Source organism: Felis catus, chromosome D3 (genome assembly GCF_018350175.1).
Source record: "Felis catus isolate Fca126 chromosome D3, F.catus_Fca126_mat1.0, whole genome shotgun sequence".
In the NCBI taxonomy this organism is placed as follows: Eukaryota; Metazoa; Chordata; class Mammalia; order Carnivora; family Felidae; genus Felis; species Felis catus.
In genome coordinates this window covers 17,816,565-17,833,057 of record NC_058379.1, presented here as the reverse complement: position 1 = coordinate 17,833,057, position 16,493 = coordinate 17,816,565, and the positions used below count along the sequence as shown (strand labels likewise).

Below are 16,493 nucleotides of genomic sequence, written 5' to 3'. Positions count from 1 at the left end.
CCCTGAATATTGTATTCTCAATGGGACGTGGACTAGATAACGGGTGAGATCTAAGCTAGTGTTAATGAGTTGGTCTGGCTGACTCTTCTGTTGATCAAAGACAGTAAAGAGACTGAGACCGTCTTATACAGATTGAGCCCCTAAGCATTAGCTAAAGCTTTTCTTTTTATTACCCTAACTTTGTGTGCTCACAGTGCCATTCATTTCCAGAACTAGTGATTTGTATATTCAAGGGTATTAGCTAATTTTACTAAGAGTTGTATTTAACATTTTGAGTAACACCAAGTTTTTTTTTTTTTTTTAACAGTAAAAACACACCTATAATTTACAAATTGTATTTTGGTGAAAAGATTTAGCATTCTCGTTCACTATGTCTGCTAATGCAGTTGATTAAATAAAAATCTTTGTGGTTCTAGAAATTTGGATCCTTGTAATTTGGTGGCATGTCCTTGGCAGTAGCTATTTCTGGACATAAAACTTGACAGTTCTTACTAGTTGACATTGACCGTGATATATAGATACTTGAGAGTTTGGGGTGGAGGTAATAAAGGAAAAATGATTCTGAGCAAACCTACAAACTCTGTGGTGTTGGTGTTACACAGTACGTTTGTTTCTCTCTTCTTTCAGACTGGTCGAATTGACAAATCCTACCCTACAGTATGTGGCCACACGGGACCGGTGCTCGACATAGACTGGTGCCCACACAACGATCAGGTCATTGCCAGCGGTTCAGAGGACTGCACGGTTATGGTAAGCTCCCAGGGGGTGGCATGCACACAGGCCAGTGAGACCTACCTACGACTTTCAAAAAGCATGTGTGTGCAGAGGCTTGAAAAGCAGAAAGTCATAGCAGTTTTGATTGTCCATTGGATTATACCATGATTTAGTGAGATGAAAGGACAAGTGTAGCCAAGCCTTTTATAAGCCCTTCTATCAAAGAGGTTGTACTGTATTGTTTTCCTTCTTCTTTTGTATGAGCGTGCATGTGGACGTGCTTATTAGCTGTTGTCACGTCTGCTCCATGGGAAGATTTTGAGGACAGTAAAATGACCTTCCAGTAATTCTGTGAATGCCATTGGACCACATAACTCCTCTCCCTCCCCCAAAAGGAAAGAAACTACCAACACGAATGGAAACTTTATAGTGAAATAAGATGCCAAAGGTTATACATATAAAATGGGATATATCGCATATATTGGGAAATTGAAAAGTTTTGCAATAAGTAAAGTGCTTATTTTCAAGCTAACGTCAGAAGGTGTGTTCTGTCTAGTTTGACCCTGGTTAAGAAATTCCTTCTTATTCAGGTAGACAAACAATATGAAAGAATTTTAAAGTAAGTTCTTTACATTCCCCCACTTAGATTCCAAAAGCAGATTATGTGTGAAACCAGGCTTTGGGATGCTTTTTAATGTCAAGCGTCTTGTTCTTGATTATGTTCTTCTTAGCCTTGAAATGTAATTGTGGGTTTGGATCAGTTTTTAATCCTAGCCCCAGATATGTTGAAAGGTTAACACAGGCACAGATGGGGAGTAATGCATTAAGAGCTGAGCTAAGTGAAGGCCGTGCCTGCGTCAGTTACAGGCGCTCTCACGCATGTCAGGTGCAGAGCTTGGAGACCACTCTTACTTCCCTCTTCATTTTCTGTGGACCGAGCCAGACTTAGAAACCGTGTTTGGAAGGCTTTTTTATTAATTAAAATTATTTGACATAAACAAATTAATGCCTGAACTGTGTCATTTAAACATTTACTCATTTTTCCTCATGGACTTTTGGCTGAGGAGAGCTCCTCCTGTGATGTCCTAATTTTGGCAGCCAAATCATATTAAGGAAATAAGTTAAAAGGAACTGTTCTGCTTGGTGTGCCTTGCTAAATTGATCATTTTCATGGCTGCAGACACATTTTACTAAAGGAAAGGAACATTGTTTAGACTCTTGATGCCCAAATCTTAAACTGAGAGTATTAACTTCTCTTGAAGAAGCAAGTTTGATTCATCTGAAAAATAAAACAAAAACAAAACAAAAACGCTTTTTATTATAAAACACGCTAAATAAACAGGTAAGGGAGTTCAGTTAAGTGAATCCCGTGCAACCACTGCCCAGGTCAGGAAATAGAACTTTGCCAGCCTTCTCAGACTCTCCCTGTGCCCCTTCCCTGTCATAAACAACCCCCCCCCACCTCCCTCCCTCCAAAAGTATCCGCTACTCCCCCTCGTCATTCCCCATGGTTTTAATCACCCAAATGTGTATTTCTAGATGCTATAGCACAGTCTTGCCACTTTAAAGAACTTGGTACATCTTTTGTAACCTCTTGGCTCCTCTTCCATCGTTTTCTTGTCCTTGACAATGAATCTGATGAAGAAGCCCGACCTTTGACCTGCATCTTTCAACTTAGTTTCTGATGATTGCACATGCATGGTGCATTTCAACATATTCCTCTGTCCTCTAAATTCCCTATAAATTGGCAGCTGGATCCTGAAGTGTGATCACGTTCAGGCTCGATCCCCTTGGCAAGATGATAGCTAGTGTTACGTTCTTTGATCAAGAGGCCCGTGATACCAGGATGATTCGTGCAGCCGTTGATGTTCAGCGCCCAGATCCAGCAGATCCTTAGGGGTCGCAAAATGGTGATATTAAATTGTGTTACTTTGTTTTCAATTTTTAGCAGGTAAAATTTGTAAGGGGATGCCCCCTCTTATCTACTATTTGGCCAGTAGTACTGTTCATATAGGAAAGTAGGACAGATGCTTGAATCTCTCCTTTTGTTTACTCAGTTTTCAAGATAATGAATTGGTTCTCTCTCTTCCTCAGAAGACGACCAGTTAGGGTTTTTCCCCCTTTCATGTCATTTTGAATTCATGGAATGGAACATCTTTCGTGGGTTTTGATTCATTACAATTCTTACCTCAAAGCCCAGGTCATCCACTCTTTGTTAATAGGAACTTGTTCAAGGTTCCTGAGTCCTTTGACATACCCTGGTTGTTTTTGATAGCTTCCCTGGTATTTGGTATGGTAAGGCACTCCGTGCTCATCTTGGACATCTCTTCACCTACACTTCATATCAGTCATTTCTCTCCGAAGCTCTGGTTTCTTTCTTTTTTTTTTTCTTTTTTCTTTTTTTTAAATTTTTAATGTTTATTTTTGAGAGAGAGAGAGAGAGAGACAGACAGACAGACAGACAGACAGACATAGCATGAGCGGGGGAGGAGCAGAGAGAGAGAGGGAGACACAGATTCGAAGCAGGCTCCAGGCTCCGAGCTGTAAGCACAGAGCCCGACGCGGGGCTCGAACCCACGAACCGGGAGATCATGACCTGAGCCGAAGTCGGACGCTTAACCTAATGAACCACCCAGGTGCCCTGCTCTGGTTTCTTTTAATGGAAAATAGAATTTCTAGATCACAGTCTGGGTGCTAGGAATGGTCATTGTTACCATGGTGATCACTTTTTAAAGACTTGGCAGTAAATGGGGCTAGAATATACATACATATTTAAAGATAAGATACCATGTGACCTCACTTTAATATTCCCTGTTAAAATTCTGGACTATATAGTTTTAATCTAACCTTCACTATTGCATCTCTACCTTCTTGCATACTGAGAATCCGGGGTCTGAAGGGCTCAGGGGTGAATTAGACTGCCCTGATCTGTCCCATGTCTCATGCTTTATTACTATTACATACAACAGATTCAAAGCAAAAATACTGTTGTGACCACCATAAATCAGTTTATGATTACTGAAAATAGTTTCCACAACTTTTTTTTTTTTAATGTTTATTTATTTTGAGAGAGAGAAGGAGAGAAAATCCTCCAAGTAGGGGAGGGGCAGAGAGAGAGGGAGAGAATCCCAAGCAGGAGCCCTGGAAAGCTACAACTTTTTAATCTGCGCTATTTCTGTTCTCCCTCTTTAAAAATGATGTACTGATGGGGGCGCCTGGGCGGCTCAGTCGGTTAAACGTCCAGCTTTGGCCCAGGTCATCATCTCACGGTTCGCGGGTTTGAGCCCCGCATCAGGCTCTGTGCTGACAGTTCAGAGCCTGGAGCCTGCTTCGGGTTCTGTGTCTCCCTCTCTCTCTGCCCCTCCCCTGCTCACACTCTGTCTCTCAAAAATAAATAAACATTAAATTTATTTTTTAAAAAATGATGTACTGATGTACTCTGGGGGTGCTTGGGTGGCTTAGTTGGTTGAGTGTCCTTTGGCTCAGGCCATGATCTCTTGGTTGTGGGACTGAGCCCCACAAGAGGCTCTGCTGAGCATGGAACCTGCTTAAGATTCTCCCCCTCCCCCTCCCCCTCCCCCTCCCCCTCCCTCTCCTTTTCTCCCAGCTTGCACGAACTCCACTCTTGCTGTCTCTAAAATAAGAATATATAAATAAAAATAAAATGAGGTGCTCTGTAATTCCAAGATCACATAGCCATTATATTTAACAGCCTCTCCTTAGTTCTGTAAGCATCCATATTTAGTGCTCTCCATAGGTCCTTATGTCGACCTCTTTCTAGTCACTTAGACCATCTGAAGCTCCTTCCCAGGTAGATTCTAGACCTCAGTACACTAGAACCCAACCAGAGAGTGCTCGCCTCTGGACAGGCCCCACACTGAGGAGAAATTCTCAAGAATGGAATCAAAAGAAAAGGCTCATGGGAACAATATTTTCTAAGTTCTTCTACATAGATAATGGCTGGTCTGTGATCTTTACAAATTTGAAGGTGAGTTTTTCTGGATATAAAATCTTTGGTTCACAGTCTTTACTCAAGTATGTAAATATATTCCATATTTTTTTTTTTTGTCATAAAGTGTTGTTGTCAAAAGAAATCAGATAATCTAATTCTTTCTCCCTTGTAAACCATATATTCTTTTTGCCTAGATGTTCATAAGATTTTTTTTCTTAGAACATAGTAATCTATGGGGCTGGCTGGCTCAGTCAGTTAAGTAAGCATGCGATTTCAGCTCAGGTCGTAATCTCACGGGTTCGAGCCCTGTGTTGGACTCTGTGCTGACAGCTCAGAGCCTGAAGCCTGCTTCGGATTCTGTGTCTCCTCCCTCTGCCCCTCCCCCGCTGATGCTCTGCTCTCTCTCAAAAATAAATAAACATTAAAAAAAACCTTTTTTAATATAAGAGTAATCTTGCTAGAATATTGTTGGTTATTCTGAGTTGGCATTCCATGGTTTGTGGTATGTTTTTGGGTTTGGTTTGGCTTTGTTTTTTGAAGAGAGAGCTGGAGCATGTGCCCACAAGCTGGGGGTGGGGGGAGGTAGGGTGGTGAGAGGGGAGGAGAGAGAGAGAAGAAAATCCCAAGCAGGCTTCACACCCAGTGTGGAGCCTGACTTGAGGCCCAATCCCATGATCCTGGGATTATGACCTGAGCCAAAATCAAGAGTTGGATGCTCAACTAACTGTGAGCCACCCAGGCGCCCTATGGTACGTTCTTTCAGTATAAGGTTTCAGGTCTTTTTCCCCCTCCCAGGAATGTTTTCTTCAGTTACAGTCTTTGTATTTGTTCTGTTTTCCTGCCTTGGTTTTCTTCTTCAGGGACTCCTGTTAATCCATATGCTTTGTCTTCTTTACCTGTCTCCAGTATTGTTTAGTTTTTCTCCCAACCTTATTTCTAATTTTGAAAAAATTTTGCTACCTTACTTTTGAGTTTTTCAAGTTCTGATTTATGTGTCCTGGATTTTATTTTGTTTTGAAATAGTATGTGATGGTTTTTACCTCCTTTTGAGCATACTTTCTTAGCATTCTTTCTTTAATTTTTTTTTTTTTAAATTTTTAGTGTTTTTTTTTTTTTTTTTGAGAGGCAGAACATGCGCAGGGGAGGGGCAGAGAGAGAGGGAGACACAGAATTTGAAGCAGGCTCCAGGCTCTGAGTTGTCAGCATAGATCCCAGCCAGGCTCGAGATCACAAACCGTGAGATGATGACCTGAGCCGAAGTCGGCCGCTCAACCGACTGAGCCACCCTGGTGCCTCCTTTCTTAGCATTCTTTTATTGTTTATAGGAATGCTATTCTATGCCTTATTCTCTTTGTTTCTTATAGTAATTTGGGGGGCCTTGGCTTTTTTTTCCTTTTAAATTTCTTATGTTTATTTTTGAGAGAGAGAGAGAGAGAAAACGTGAGGAGGGGAGGGGCAGAGAAAGAGGGAGACAGAATCCGAAGCAGGCTCCAGGCTCTGAGCTATCAGCACAGAGCCTGATGCAGGGCTCAAACCCACGAACCGCAAGATCATGACCTGAGCCAAAGTCGGCCGCTTAACCGACTGAGCCACCCAGGCGCCCCTTCTTATTTTCATGTGCATTTAGAGTCATTCGGAGGTGGCTTAGTGCACATAGCCGACCTAACTTCACAGAGCTCCCCCCATCTGTCCTTTCCAGGGGGCGTTCAGAATCATGGTGGCTTGCTTTCTTAGATTTCCTAGCCTGCCTTTCTTTGTTTTTGTCATTCCTTTGCCCCTCTGACTTCTATCTTTCTCAGATTTGTTTCCATTCCTTGGAATTTATCACTATGGGGCCTGTCTCAGAAAGGAGCCCTTTCTGGTTGACCTGTGGAGTACGGGGTCTGGACTGAAGTCTAGATTGCTCCAGCCCCTTCAGACCTTTGTATTCAGGTCCCCGTCCTCACCTGCTATTGGAGAGGACAAAAACCTTCCCAGTTTCCATTGCTAGTGTCATAGGGGCCTACTGGTGTCAGGTCTGTGAAGCACCCCATTGCTGCCCCATGACTTTTCCACACAGAGACCGATAGATAATACACAGGTCACGTGGCTATTGGTGGTTTCCTCCTCCCACTTGCATTTGGGGATTATCACCTAGTTCTGGGTTTTTGTTTTGTTATCTGCTTGCTCTGTGTTTTTATGGAGAGATTTGGGAAGATCCCAAAACTGTGCTTGCTGCTAACACCACCATCCTTCCAGAATTTTCTTTGTTGCCCTTTTATTGGTATTGCCAGACTAAACATTTTGTAAATTGAGTCATGCTTTGAGGTAAATCCTCCACCTAGTTTATTTTTTTAAGCTCTTAAGAATGGCACTGATATTTTAATCGTTTAAGGTCCCCCAAATAATTTGTTTTTATTATTGGGGCAATTACAAGAAGCTTTTGTAGCTTAACAGTTGAAATGAAATTTTGAAGAAATAGTTGATTGTCTCCTACCCCACCTCTTAATACCTCATTTTCCACTTTGCTCTCCTAAAGGTAAAAGAACACTGTATGATAGATCAGTCAGTTTCAAACAAAACCATTTTAACATTTTATGTTTACTTTATATTTTAAGCAATCTCTGTGCCCAACATGGAGCTCGGACTCAACAACCTGAAATCAAGAGTCGCATATTTACTGATTGAGCCAGCCAAGCGCTCCAACACCATTTTTTTTTTTTTTTTTAAACAGAAAAGCTTTCTTTAGTTTCCCAAGCCTAGGCTGTTGGTGGTAACCCAGAGCTACAAATAGTAGATAGTGTAACAAAGCCTCATTATAGCAGGGGAAGAATACTGAGAAAAGCTCAAGATGGAGAATTGGGAGCATGTGTATAGGCCACTTAAATGCTCTCAGCCTCAGTTGCCTTACACGTAAAATGACAACAACAATAACAACACCAACGAGGAAGCTATGAATACATAGTGAGTTGCTATTTTTTACAGTGTAGCTATAGCAGATTCATAGCAATGAGAATATCTTTAGTAAATATTCAGTAAAAAAAAAAAAGTACAATAGAACCACTTTGTGAAATGAACTATAAAAGAATTAGGTTAATTTTTAAAACTGCTTTTTGTATTGGGGCTTCTGGGTGGCTCAGTCGGTTAAGCATCTGACTTCAGCTCAGGTCATGATGTCACAGTTTGTGGATTTGGGCCCCGCATCGGGCTCTGTGCTGACAGCTCAGAGCCTGGAGCCTGTTTCAGATTCTGTGTCTCCCTTTCTCTCTGCCCCTCCCCTGATCACACTCTGTCTCTCTCTCTCTCTCAAAAAATAAACGTTAAAAAATATTTAGAACCCCCCCCGCCCCGCTTTTTGTATTAATAGTCTAATTCCACTGAGCAGTTAGGCACTGATTTGTTAATGTGGCAAAAGCATTGATTCAATGACAGTGATGTCCCTTTGATCGCAGGTTTAGGAAAAGGAATGCCAGGCTGATGGCACATTCCTTCATGTTTTACAGATGGCTTCTTTAAGCAGCCCCAAAAGCGAATTATATTGGCATAGTTTACCTTTCTTGTACTACTTTTTGAAGCTGTGTTTTATACCGGCAAAAAGGAATTCTACAAATCCTCCTCCCAGAAATTAGACTGTGCTCCTAGGTTTTCCAGACTTTTCATACCGTGAGTTCTTTTCTCCAACAGTGTGTTCTCACGGAGAGTTTTAAAGATTGTGGCTGCTGAGTATTTTACTTGGGAAGAGTTTAGCTCTAAGAAAATATTACTGCTTTCCATAGCACAAAGAGCAGCCAAGTTAAGTTTAGTGAATGATCTCGATTCAGTGCTGTTGCTTATCTGCAGGGTAGTAATCAAACACAAATGCAAAAAATGGCTGATTCACACAGTGGGTTGCATAATTGTTTTTTCCAGAGTCGGGGAGAGGGAAAGATCTTGCGGAGTATTTGTCTTATTTGTGTCTAGCCCATCCCAAATGAAGTTTAAGTGGACATTTTTCCCTTCTCCCAAATCAATTTTACACTTGGGTGGAAATCAGCAAAGATAAACTCCCTGTTTTATACGTTGTTGCTTCTGTTATAAATTTTCCTAATACAGTTTTTGCCTTGAAATAAAAATGGAAGCGATATTGTAGTTGGTGATGAGAGTGAATTCCTCAAGATTTCTGACCCCTTGGTCATTCGGCAGATGGCATCTGGGCCATTTGCTAGTGGGTATTGTAACCTGGGCAGATCAGAGCCCAGCTCTCAGTTCTTGATTTTGCCAAAACTAATGTTGTTCTTAACGTCATGGTTCACTGAGGCACATCCTGACTCCTTACATGCTGCCCCGTGGGTATTGGATAGGCAGCCTCTCTCGGGGATCCTGCAACTGGTGTAGAATCCGCGAGCCTCCTCCCGTCTCCTCTCATCTCTTTTCTTCATTTTCTCTTTGGAATTGGTTTCCTTCGCATTTAAAAATATAGCCTTTTGGGGGGATAGCCCTTTTTATGGCTGTAGCCCTAGTGCCTAGACCAGTAGCAAGTTCAGAATGGGGGATTGAAATAGGGAAGAGGTGTCTGGAAACGCTTCCCGTAACGTTTACATTTTGCACTGTTTGAGATTTAACAAAACCATCAAACAAATTGCACTTTAAAATTACTCCTTGAGAGAAACCCACGTTTCATTTTCATCACTTTTTTCTTTTTCTTTTTTTTTTTTTAAGATTTTAAATAATCTCGACACTCAACGTGGGTCTTGAGCCCACAGCCCTGAGATCGAGTCGTACGCTCCGCTGATTGAGTCAGCCAGGCACCCCATTCATCACTTTTTTCTTATTGGAGCTGTTCTCTTGAGCTGTCCTTTTTCCATTTTCAGAATTCCACGTGTTGAAAAGGATTCCAGTGATACATTAGTTCCTGAACATGCACTTAAAAGTTGTTGTTGTTGTTGTTTTTTTCAGAACCACAATGGGTTTTTACTGATAGATTCACTTTTTCATGTGGAAGCCCTTGGGACTGATTATGGCTTTTTTTCCCCCCAGAATGAAACATTGCCATAGCAATGTCCAGTCCAAATAGAAAAATCTCAGGAATACACAGTATTATTTGAAAAGCAAAACAAAGCAAAAAAATCAAGTGGAGGAAAGAGATAGCTTGTCCCTGCCGTGCTGAAATGCCCAGTCTGGGCACAGCAGAGAGAGGGTGGTTGACTCCTGTTTTCCTCTCTGCTCACTGACGTGTTTTTGAAAAAGCTGATTGGTTTTGGAGTACTAGCTTTAGCCACAGTAACAGATGCTAATAGACCTGCATAGAGATCAGAGCTGTTCTCATTTGTGCTAATTGGCCTAGACACGTATTAGAGCTTTCGCACATAATACCTTGGATGTAAATTAGAAAGTGCTGAATTAATTTGAAGACAAGGTTCTTGAAGGAAGTCCTGATGTTCACACCCTGAAAATATATGCAGGGGTCATAGTAACAGCAAGAAAAATAACCACGAACATACAATAAGCATTTTTTTGGTCAAGCCCTGTTTCATAAGCCCTTATGTGCAATGATTATATTTAATCATTATAACAGCACAGTAAGGCAAGAGTATGTCCCATTTTAAAGCTTAGGAAACACCAGTCCAGGCAGTGACTGGTCTGTCGAAGGTCACCCTTTTTGCGCTGTTTCACATTAGGGGAATGCTTTGGGTATGCAAGGTGGTTTAGCTCGTTTGATGCTTCCAGTAACGCCTGTAAGCGGATCCTGGCCCCGTATCAAGCAAGGAAATTGGAACTTCCAGAAGTGAAACCCCTTCTTAATGCTAACACAGCCAGTTAGCGTCCCAGCTGTGACAGGAGCCGGGCCGGCGTCCTTTCTCCGCACCAGCCCGCGTCCCACATTACACACAAGAAGACTAAACATGTACCGAGCGGGCCTTCTGCTTTGTTGTCCCTGCCCTGCCGGTGGTGAGACCCCTTCAGTCCGGACTGGAAGGCCACTGCTTGGAAGCTGCGGACAACCCGAAAAAGGGCAGAGAGCCATGTAAGGACAGCCTGTGAGTAGGGCTAGTGGGCGCCAGCCAGGGGGGCGTGCTCGCTTGATGGAGAAAAGCTCACGGGTCTCCAGCTCTTGCCCGCAGCCCGCAGTGAGCGACGCCACCACCTTTACTTACCAGCGGAGGCAAGGGTTCCGTCGTCTCCTCATTTTAGTTGCGTAGACTTTTCCGGCCGCTGTCTCCTCCCGCTGTAAATCCTCATGCCTGTGTTACCCCTCCCTTCTTTCCTCTGAGTCCTGGTCGCTACGAGAGGTCATTCCCTCAGAGGGCCTTCCTGAACGTACCAACTGGGGAGAGCAAGAAAGCAACCTCACGACGCCTGCATTTTCGCTCAGCACTTGGCTTACGGCAGCGTAGCGTTGCTTCCATACACCGTGTGGTTTCCTGGTGCACAAGACAAGTGCCAGCAGCGACTGACACTCGCGAAGAGCCTGCCTCACGACAGGCATCGCTCTAAACACTTTAGGTTCATATCACCACATTTGTCCTCCAGACAGCCCTGATGAAAGCAGATTCATTGTTATTCCCATTTTAGAGGTGAGGAAAACTTAAGGCCCAGCAAGTGTAGGTTCAGGTCTCCAAGGTTATGCAGGTGATACCGGGCATAACAATCTGTTCTAGTTCTGGGGCCCACGTTCTTAAGCATTGCATTGTTCTGTCTCTGTATTTGGGGGGCACAGGTTGTATGCCAGGCACTGTTCCGGGGCTTATGAACTCATTTCATCCTCACAGCAGCCCTAGAAAGTTTGCCCAGGACCATCAGTGTAAGTGGCCCAGGCAGGGTTTGGACCAGGGTCTAATTGGCTCTGGAGCCCATGCTCCAAGCCCCCACATCACACCAGTTATGTTTGATTTTTGGTCTCCTAGAAGTCTCTGCTTTCTGTTAGACTGTACACCCCTTGAGAGCAGGGCCCGTGCGTGGTCACCCTTTTTCCCCCTTGCCTGGTAATGAGCCTGCCTTATCGTGGCTACTCAAGAGCTGTGTTGTGTGAATGAGCGACCAAGGTGGTAAAGTGGGTTAGGAACCATTGAATCTTCTAAAGGTGAAATTAAAAAAGGAATAGTTTCTTCATTTTACAAATGATATAAGTGTTTTGCCCCATCATTAAAATTTCCTTGCCATCCAAGGAAAACCTGAACGAGGGAGAAGCTAGAGACAGGAGAAGGTAAAGTCCCATCGTGGGCCCCGCTTCCACCTTCGTGTTTAAGATTGGAAATGCTGGCTCTAAACAAAGCCTTCCGTCACTCCATGCCCCATTCGGGATTTAGAGAACACACTATTTAATTGTGGTCAGAGCGGCGTACAGAGGTGTCGCAGACCTTGCAAGAAAACCAGCAGCCCGTGGTTGTGGTGCCATCTGGAGACGGCAGGTGGTATTGCCACTCTTCCGGTTCTAAGCCCGGGTCGGAATTCATCTTGGAGAATGCATTTCCTGTTGAGTCACTAAAGTCCCATTTCGTAATTGTTTCTCTGACTTCATGCTTTGATCAAATCAGTTGTTTTCTGTTCCTTATGTTAAAAAACGACAACAACAAAACACAAGACCTGCTCTGCATTCAGATAGCCAAGTTCAATTTGGAGCTGTTTTACCAATCATAAAGCTTTGATTATAAAGTAAATGTGTATGGGATGAAAGCAACCTATAGTGCTGGGGGTGTTCAGCGGATACCCACATTCTCCGGGGTAGGGGGCCATGGCTCAGGTCTGTTTGGTGGAGAAGAGGGACAAGGTAGGTTTTCCTTCTGCTTTCTGTGCTCGTTCACAACTGCACTGTTGACAATTTGCTGAATGGTGAGGGTTCAGGGGAAATTAGGTGACATCTCAACTCAGGCCCTCAAAAGGCCAGGTTTATTTTGCCGTGATTGACGTAAGGGGTTGTAGTTAGCCTGGGCAGAATTTAGCCGTAAGAATGAACGATCACTTAATTCATGCCTTTTTCCCATTCTTCAGGATGGCAAACTTTTTCTTCTAATTTTTTGCGGGACAGCAGAACTGAGCTGAACCTTAAACACCCATCTAATCCAGATCTTTGCCTTCCGCTAAGCAGTTGAAAACAGACATTGTTTTTCTCCTCCTTAAAAATCCCCAACAAAGGAAAATTCTGTTTCTCACTTGTTCCACTGTTGAGCGTGATTTTTCACTGGCAAGTTCTAAATTTTTCATGAGCTAGTTCCTTAAAATCTTTTTTGGTGGTGAATTTACTTATTTGAATACATTAATACTTATTTAATACATTTTAATATTTTAATATATTTTAAATATACAAACAGTTTAAAATATATTAACATTTAATGTGTTTTACTCTCTGTATGTAAAAAGATAATTACTTTAAACTTGAACCTTTTCACAAACTTAAGTATTACTTAATGTCTGGTTTTTACAGGATTCTTGGTGCTATTCGGTTTAGTTGTTACTCGGTTCTTCCTTCATAGAGGGTTTCTCTTAATCTTTTAAAACTCATGTCTTCCTCTGTCGTAGTGTCTTATTATCCCTTCCGTCTGATGTTCTTCCCACCCCCGACCCCCTCTACCATGCAGGCACATCCCCATTTAAGATATGGTGAATATCCTGTGTGTCTTCACCAGTCAGAAGCATTTTTTAAACTGCTTCGTTGAGCTACAGCTCACACACAGTTCACCCATCTAAAGTGTACAATTCAGTGGTCTCGATTTATTCACAGATACGTACAACCATCCCCAGAGACCGTTCGCGAACATTTTTCATCACCCCAGAAGGAAACCGTGTACCCATTCACTATCACTGTCCCGAAGTCCCCGGCGCTAAGCAGCCACTAATCAACTTTCTGTCTCTGTGTATTTTTCTGTCCTGGACATTTCATATATGCAGAATCCTACGATATGTGGACCTAGTTTTTTTTTTACTTTGCGTAATATTTTTGAGCTTCATCCATATTGTAGCATGAATCAGTACTGAATTCCTTTTTGTGGACAAGTAATACTCCATTGTATATAGATCTATCATATTTTGTTTATCCATTTCTCAGTTGCCGGGCATTTGGGCTGTCTCCACATTTTGGCCTTTATGAGTAATGTTGCTGTGAACATTCACATACAAGTTTTTGTGTAGACATATATTTTCATTGCTCTTGGGTTACCTTAGGAGTGATGTTGCTAAGCCGTATAAACTCTCGTGTTTAATCACTTGAGAGCTGTCAGACTCGTTTCCAAAGCGGCTGCACCATTTTATATCCCCACCAGCAGTGTGTGGGGGCCCTGACTGTCCCACATCCTCGTCGGCACTCGGTATCTGCCTTTTGATCATAGCCGCCCGTGGGCGTGAACTGATGCTTTATTGTGGTTTAGATTTGCGTTTCCCTAATGACTAAATAATACTGAGTGTGTTTTCATGTGCCTTAAAACTAGTTGTATATCTTTCTTGAAGAAATGTCCAGATTCTTTGCCCATTTTAAAAATTGGGTTGTTTTACTTTTATTGTTGATTTGTAAGAGTTCTTTATAGCTTTTCTTTCCATGTCCTTCGAAACACAAAGCTTTAAATTTCCATGAGGCCAAATTTATCTTTTGTTTCTTTGTAAGGTTTTTCTGTAGTAGATGTTCCAGAACTATTACGTGTATTTTTATTTTCCAAACGTAAAACTAGAGAAATCATGATTTTTTTTTTTTAATTTTTTTTTCAACGTTTATTTATTTTTGGGACAGAGAGAGACAGAGCATGAACGGGGGAGGGGCAGAGAGAGAGGGAGACACAGAATCGGAAACAGGCTCCAGGCTCTGAGCCATCAGCCCAGAGCCCGACGCTGGGCTCGAACTCACAGACTGCGAGACCATGACCTGGCTGAAGTCGGACGCTTAACCGACTGCGCCACCCAGGCGCCCCAATCATGATGTTTTAAACGCTGCACCATCCCAAGAGCTCTGGTGGGTGGCGTGTCTCCCCTCAAAACCCGTGGGCTCCACGAGGGCTCATCACCCCAGTGCTGCCTCTCATGGGGGCCTCGGTCGTTCTCCCTCTTTCTTTTAAGTATTTCTATACACTTCTAGTCAGAGAGTTTTGAATTTAACAGAGAATTTAGAATAAAATGTCAACTACTGTTAAATAAAAGTGGGGACGCAGCATTTTGGAGGCCTGGTGGATGTTCTGATCTTTAATATCGCACTCCATTTTATAAACAGTGGCATAGAGTTGACGTGCAGTATTCCGCCTTTCGTCCAAAGACCAGTGTGTGTTCTGTTTATGCAGAGCACGTCTGCAGACCGGATGGATGGTCAAGGAAGGGTGATCGTGAAAGGTCCTACCTCACGTGGATCCTCTCGCTTCCTTTCCCAACAGGTGTGGCAGATCCCAGAAAATGGACTCACCCTTTCCCTGACCGAACCTGTGGTGATTTTAGAGGGCCACTCGAAGAGAGTTGGCATCGTGGCCTGGCATCCGACTGCCCGCAACGTCCTTCTTAGCGCAGGTGGGAGCCGAGCAGTGGGGGAGGGGGCAGTAGCCAGTGCGTTTTGATGTGTGCTCCACAGCTTTGAAGCAGCTCGTTAGGAATCCATGCTGAGGTGCTGAGATGCAGCGGTTCTCTAGCCTGCCTGCACACCTGTGTGCGTGCGTGTGTGTGCGTGTGCGTGTGTGTGTGTGTGTGTGTGTGAAGGCTGCATTGGCAGTCTGACTCAAGACTTCTTGCTTAGAGAAATGAACAGGTACGTGCTTACCTATAAATCCAGCAGATGCACGGCTCCTGCTGGGGCCCTTCATGGACCACAGTTTTAGTTATTCTTTTTTTTTTTTTTTTTTTTTTAATTTTTTTTAATGTTTATTTATTTTTGAGACAGAGAGAGACAGAGCATGAATGGGAGAGGGTCAGAGAGAGAGGGAGACACAGAATCTGAAGCAGGCTCCAGGCTCTGGGCTGTCAGCACAGAGCCCGATGCAGGGCTCGAACTCACGGACCGTGAGATCATGACCTGAGCCGACGTCGGACGCTTAACCGACTGAGCCACCCAGGCGCCCCTTAGTTATTCTTGATAGAGCAGGAGGATCCCTGGTGGGAGCCCTGGGTGCCAGCTCTGATGTTGTTGCCAACTTTGGGGTGGTCCTGTGAGGCAAATATCCTCCTTCCTTTAAAAAGATACTTTCATTTTTCTCCTTCTACAAGTAGTACGTGTATGTTATAGAAAATATACAGAAACGAAAGGAGAAAGTAAAAATCAGTTGTACTCCTGCCACCCGCCCAGAGGGAACATCATTACCATGTCCATGTTTCGCTCCACAGGGTACTTTTTTGCACATACCTGAGTGATGTCTCCCACAAAGATAGGTTCAGACACTTTACTTGTGACTTGCTTTTTGCACTTAGTGGTACACTGTAGTCCTCTCCATGTGCCATTGAAGGTTCTTCCTCTGATATATATTTTTTAAATGTTTATTTATTTATTTTGAGAAAGGGCAAGTATCAGTGGGGGAGGGACAGAAAAGGGAGAGAGAGAGAGAATCCCTAGCAGGTGCAGAAGTGGACGTGGGGCTTGATCTCACGAACCGTGAGATCCTGACCCGAACCAAAATCCAGAGTCCAGCACTCAGCTGACTGAGCTACCCAGGCTCCCCCTTTCCTATCATATTTTTAACGACCTCAGTGATAGTCCATTGTCTAGACATCTTCATTTATGTAATCAGTCCCCTATTTCTGGACATGGAGGTTTTGGCTTGTGTTTTTACGCTGCTGGACAGCACTACAGTGAACCCCCGAACCAAGATCTAGCGTTCTTGGTTTGCCACTTGAGTGGTTTCCACGTTTTACCCTGCAGGAATCTCTTCTTTGTCTCCAGTTTGAGATTTTGTCTTTTATAGAAGCCATA

At 43.2% G+C, this 16,493-nt stretch overlaps 1 protein-coding gene across 4 annotated transcripts in view; it reads left to right on the top strand.

Moving 5' to 3' along the window:
- The window catches only part of CORO1C (coronin 1C), a 76,892-nt gene that overhangs the window by 47,312 nt on the left and 13,087 nt on the right, over window positions 1-16,493 (top strand). For all 4 annotated transcript variants that reach the window (XM_023241510.2, XM_023241509.2, XM_045041712.1 and 1 more), the window contains 2 exons: window positions 628-750; window positions 14,974-15,103. In XM_023241510.2, coding sequence (XP_023097278.1) covers window positions 748-750; window positions 14,974-15,103 — 133 coding nt within the window. In that variant the 5' untranslated portion in view covers window positions 628-747. The remainder of the gene's footprint in view (window positions 1-627; window positions 751-14,973; window positions 15,104-16,493) is intronic.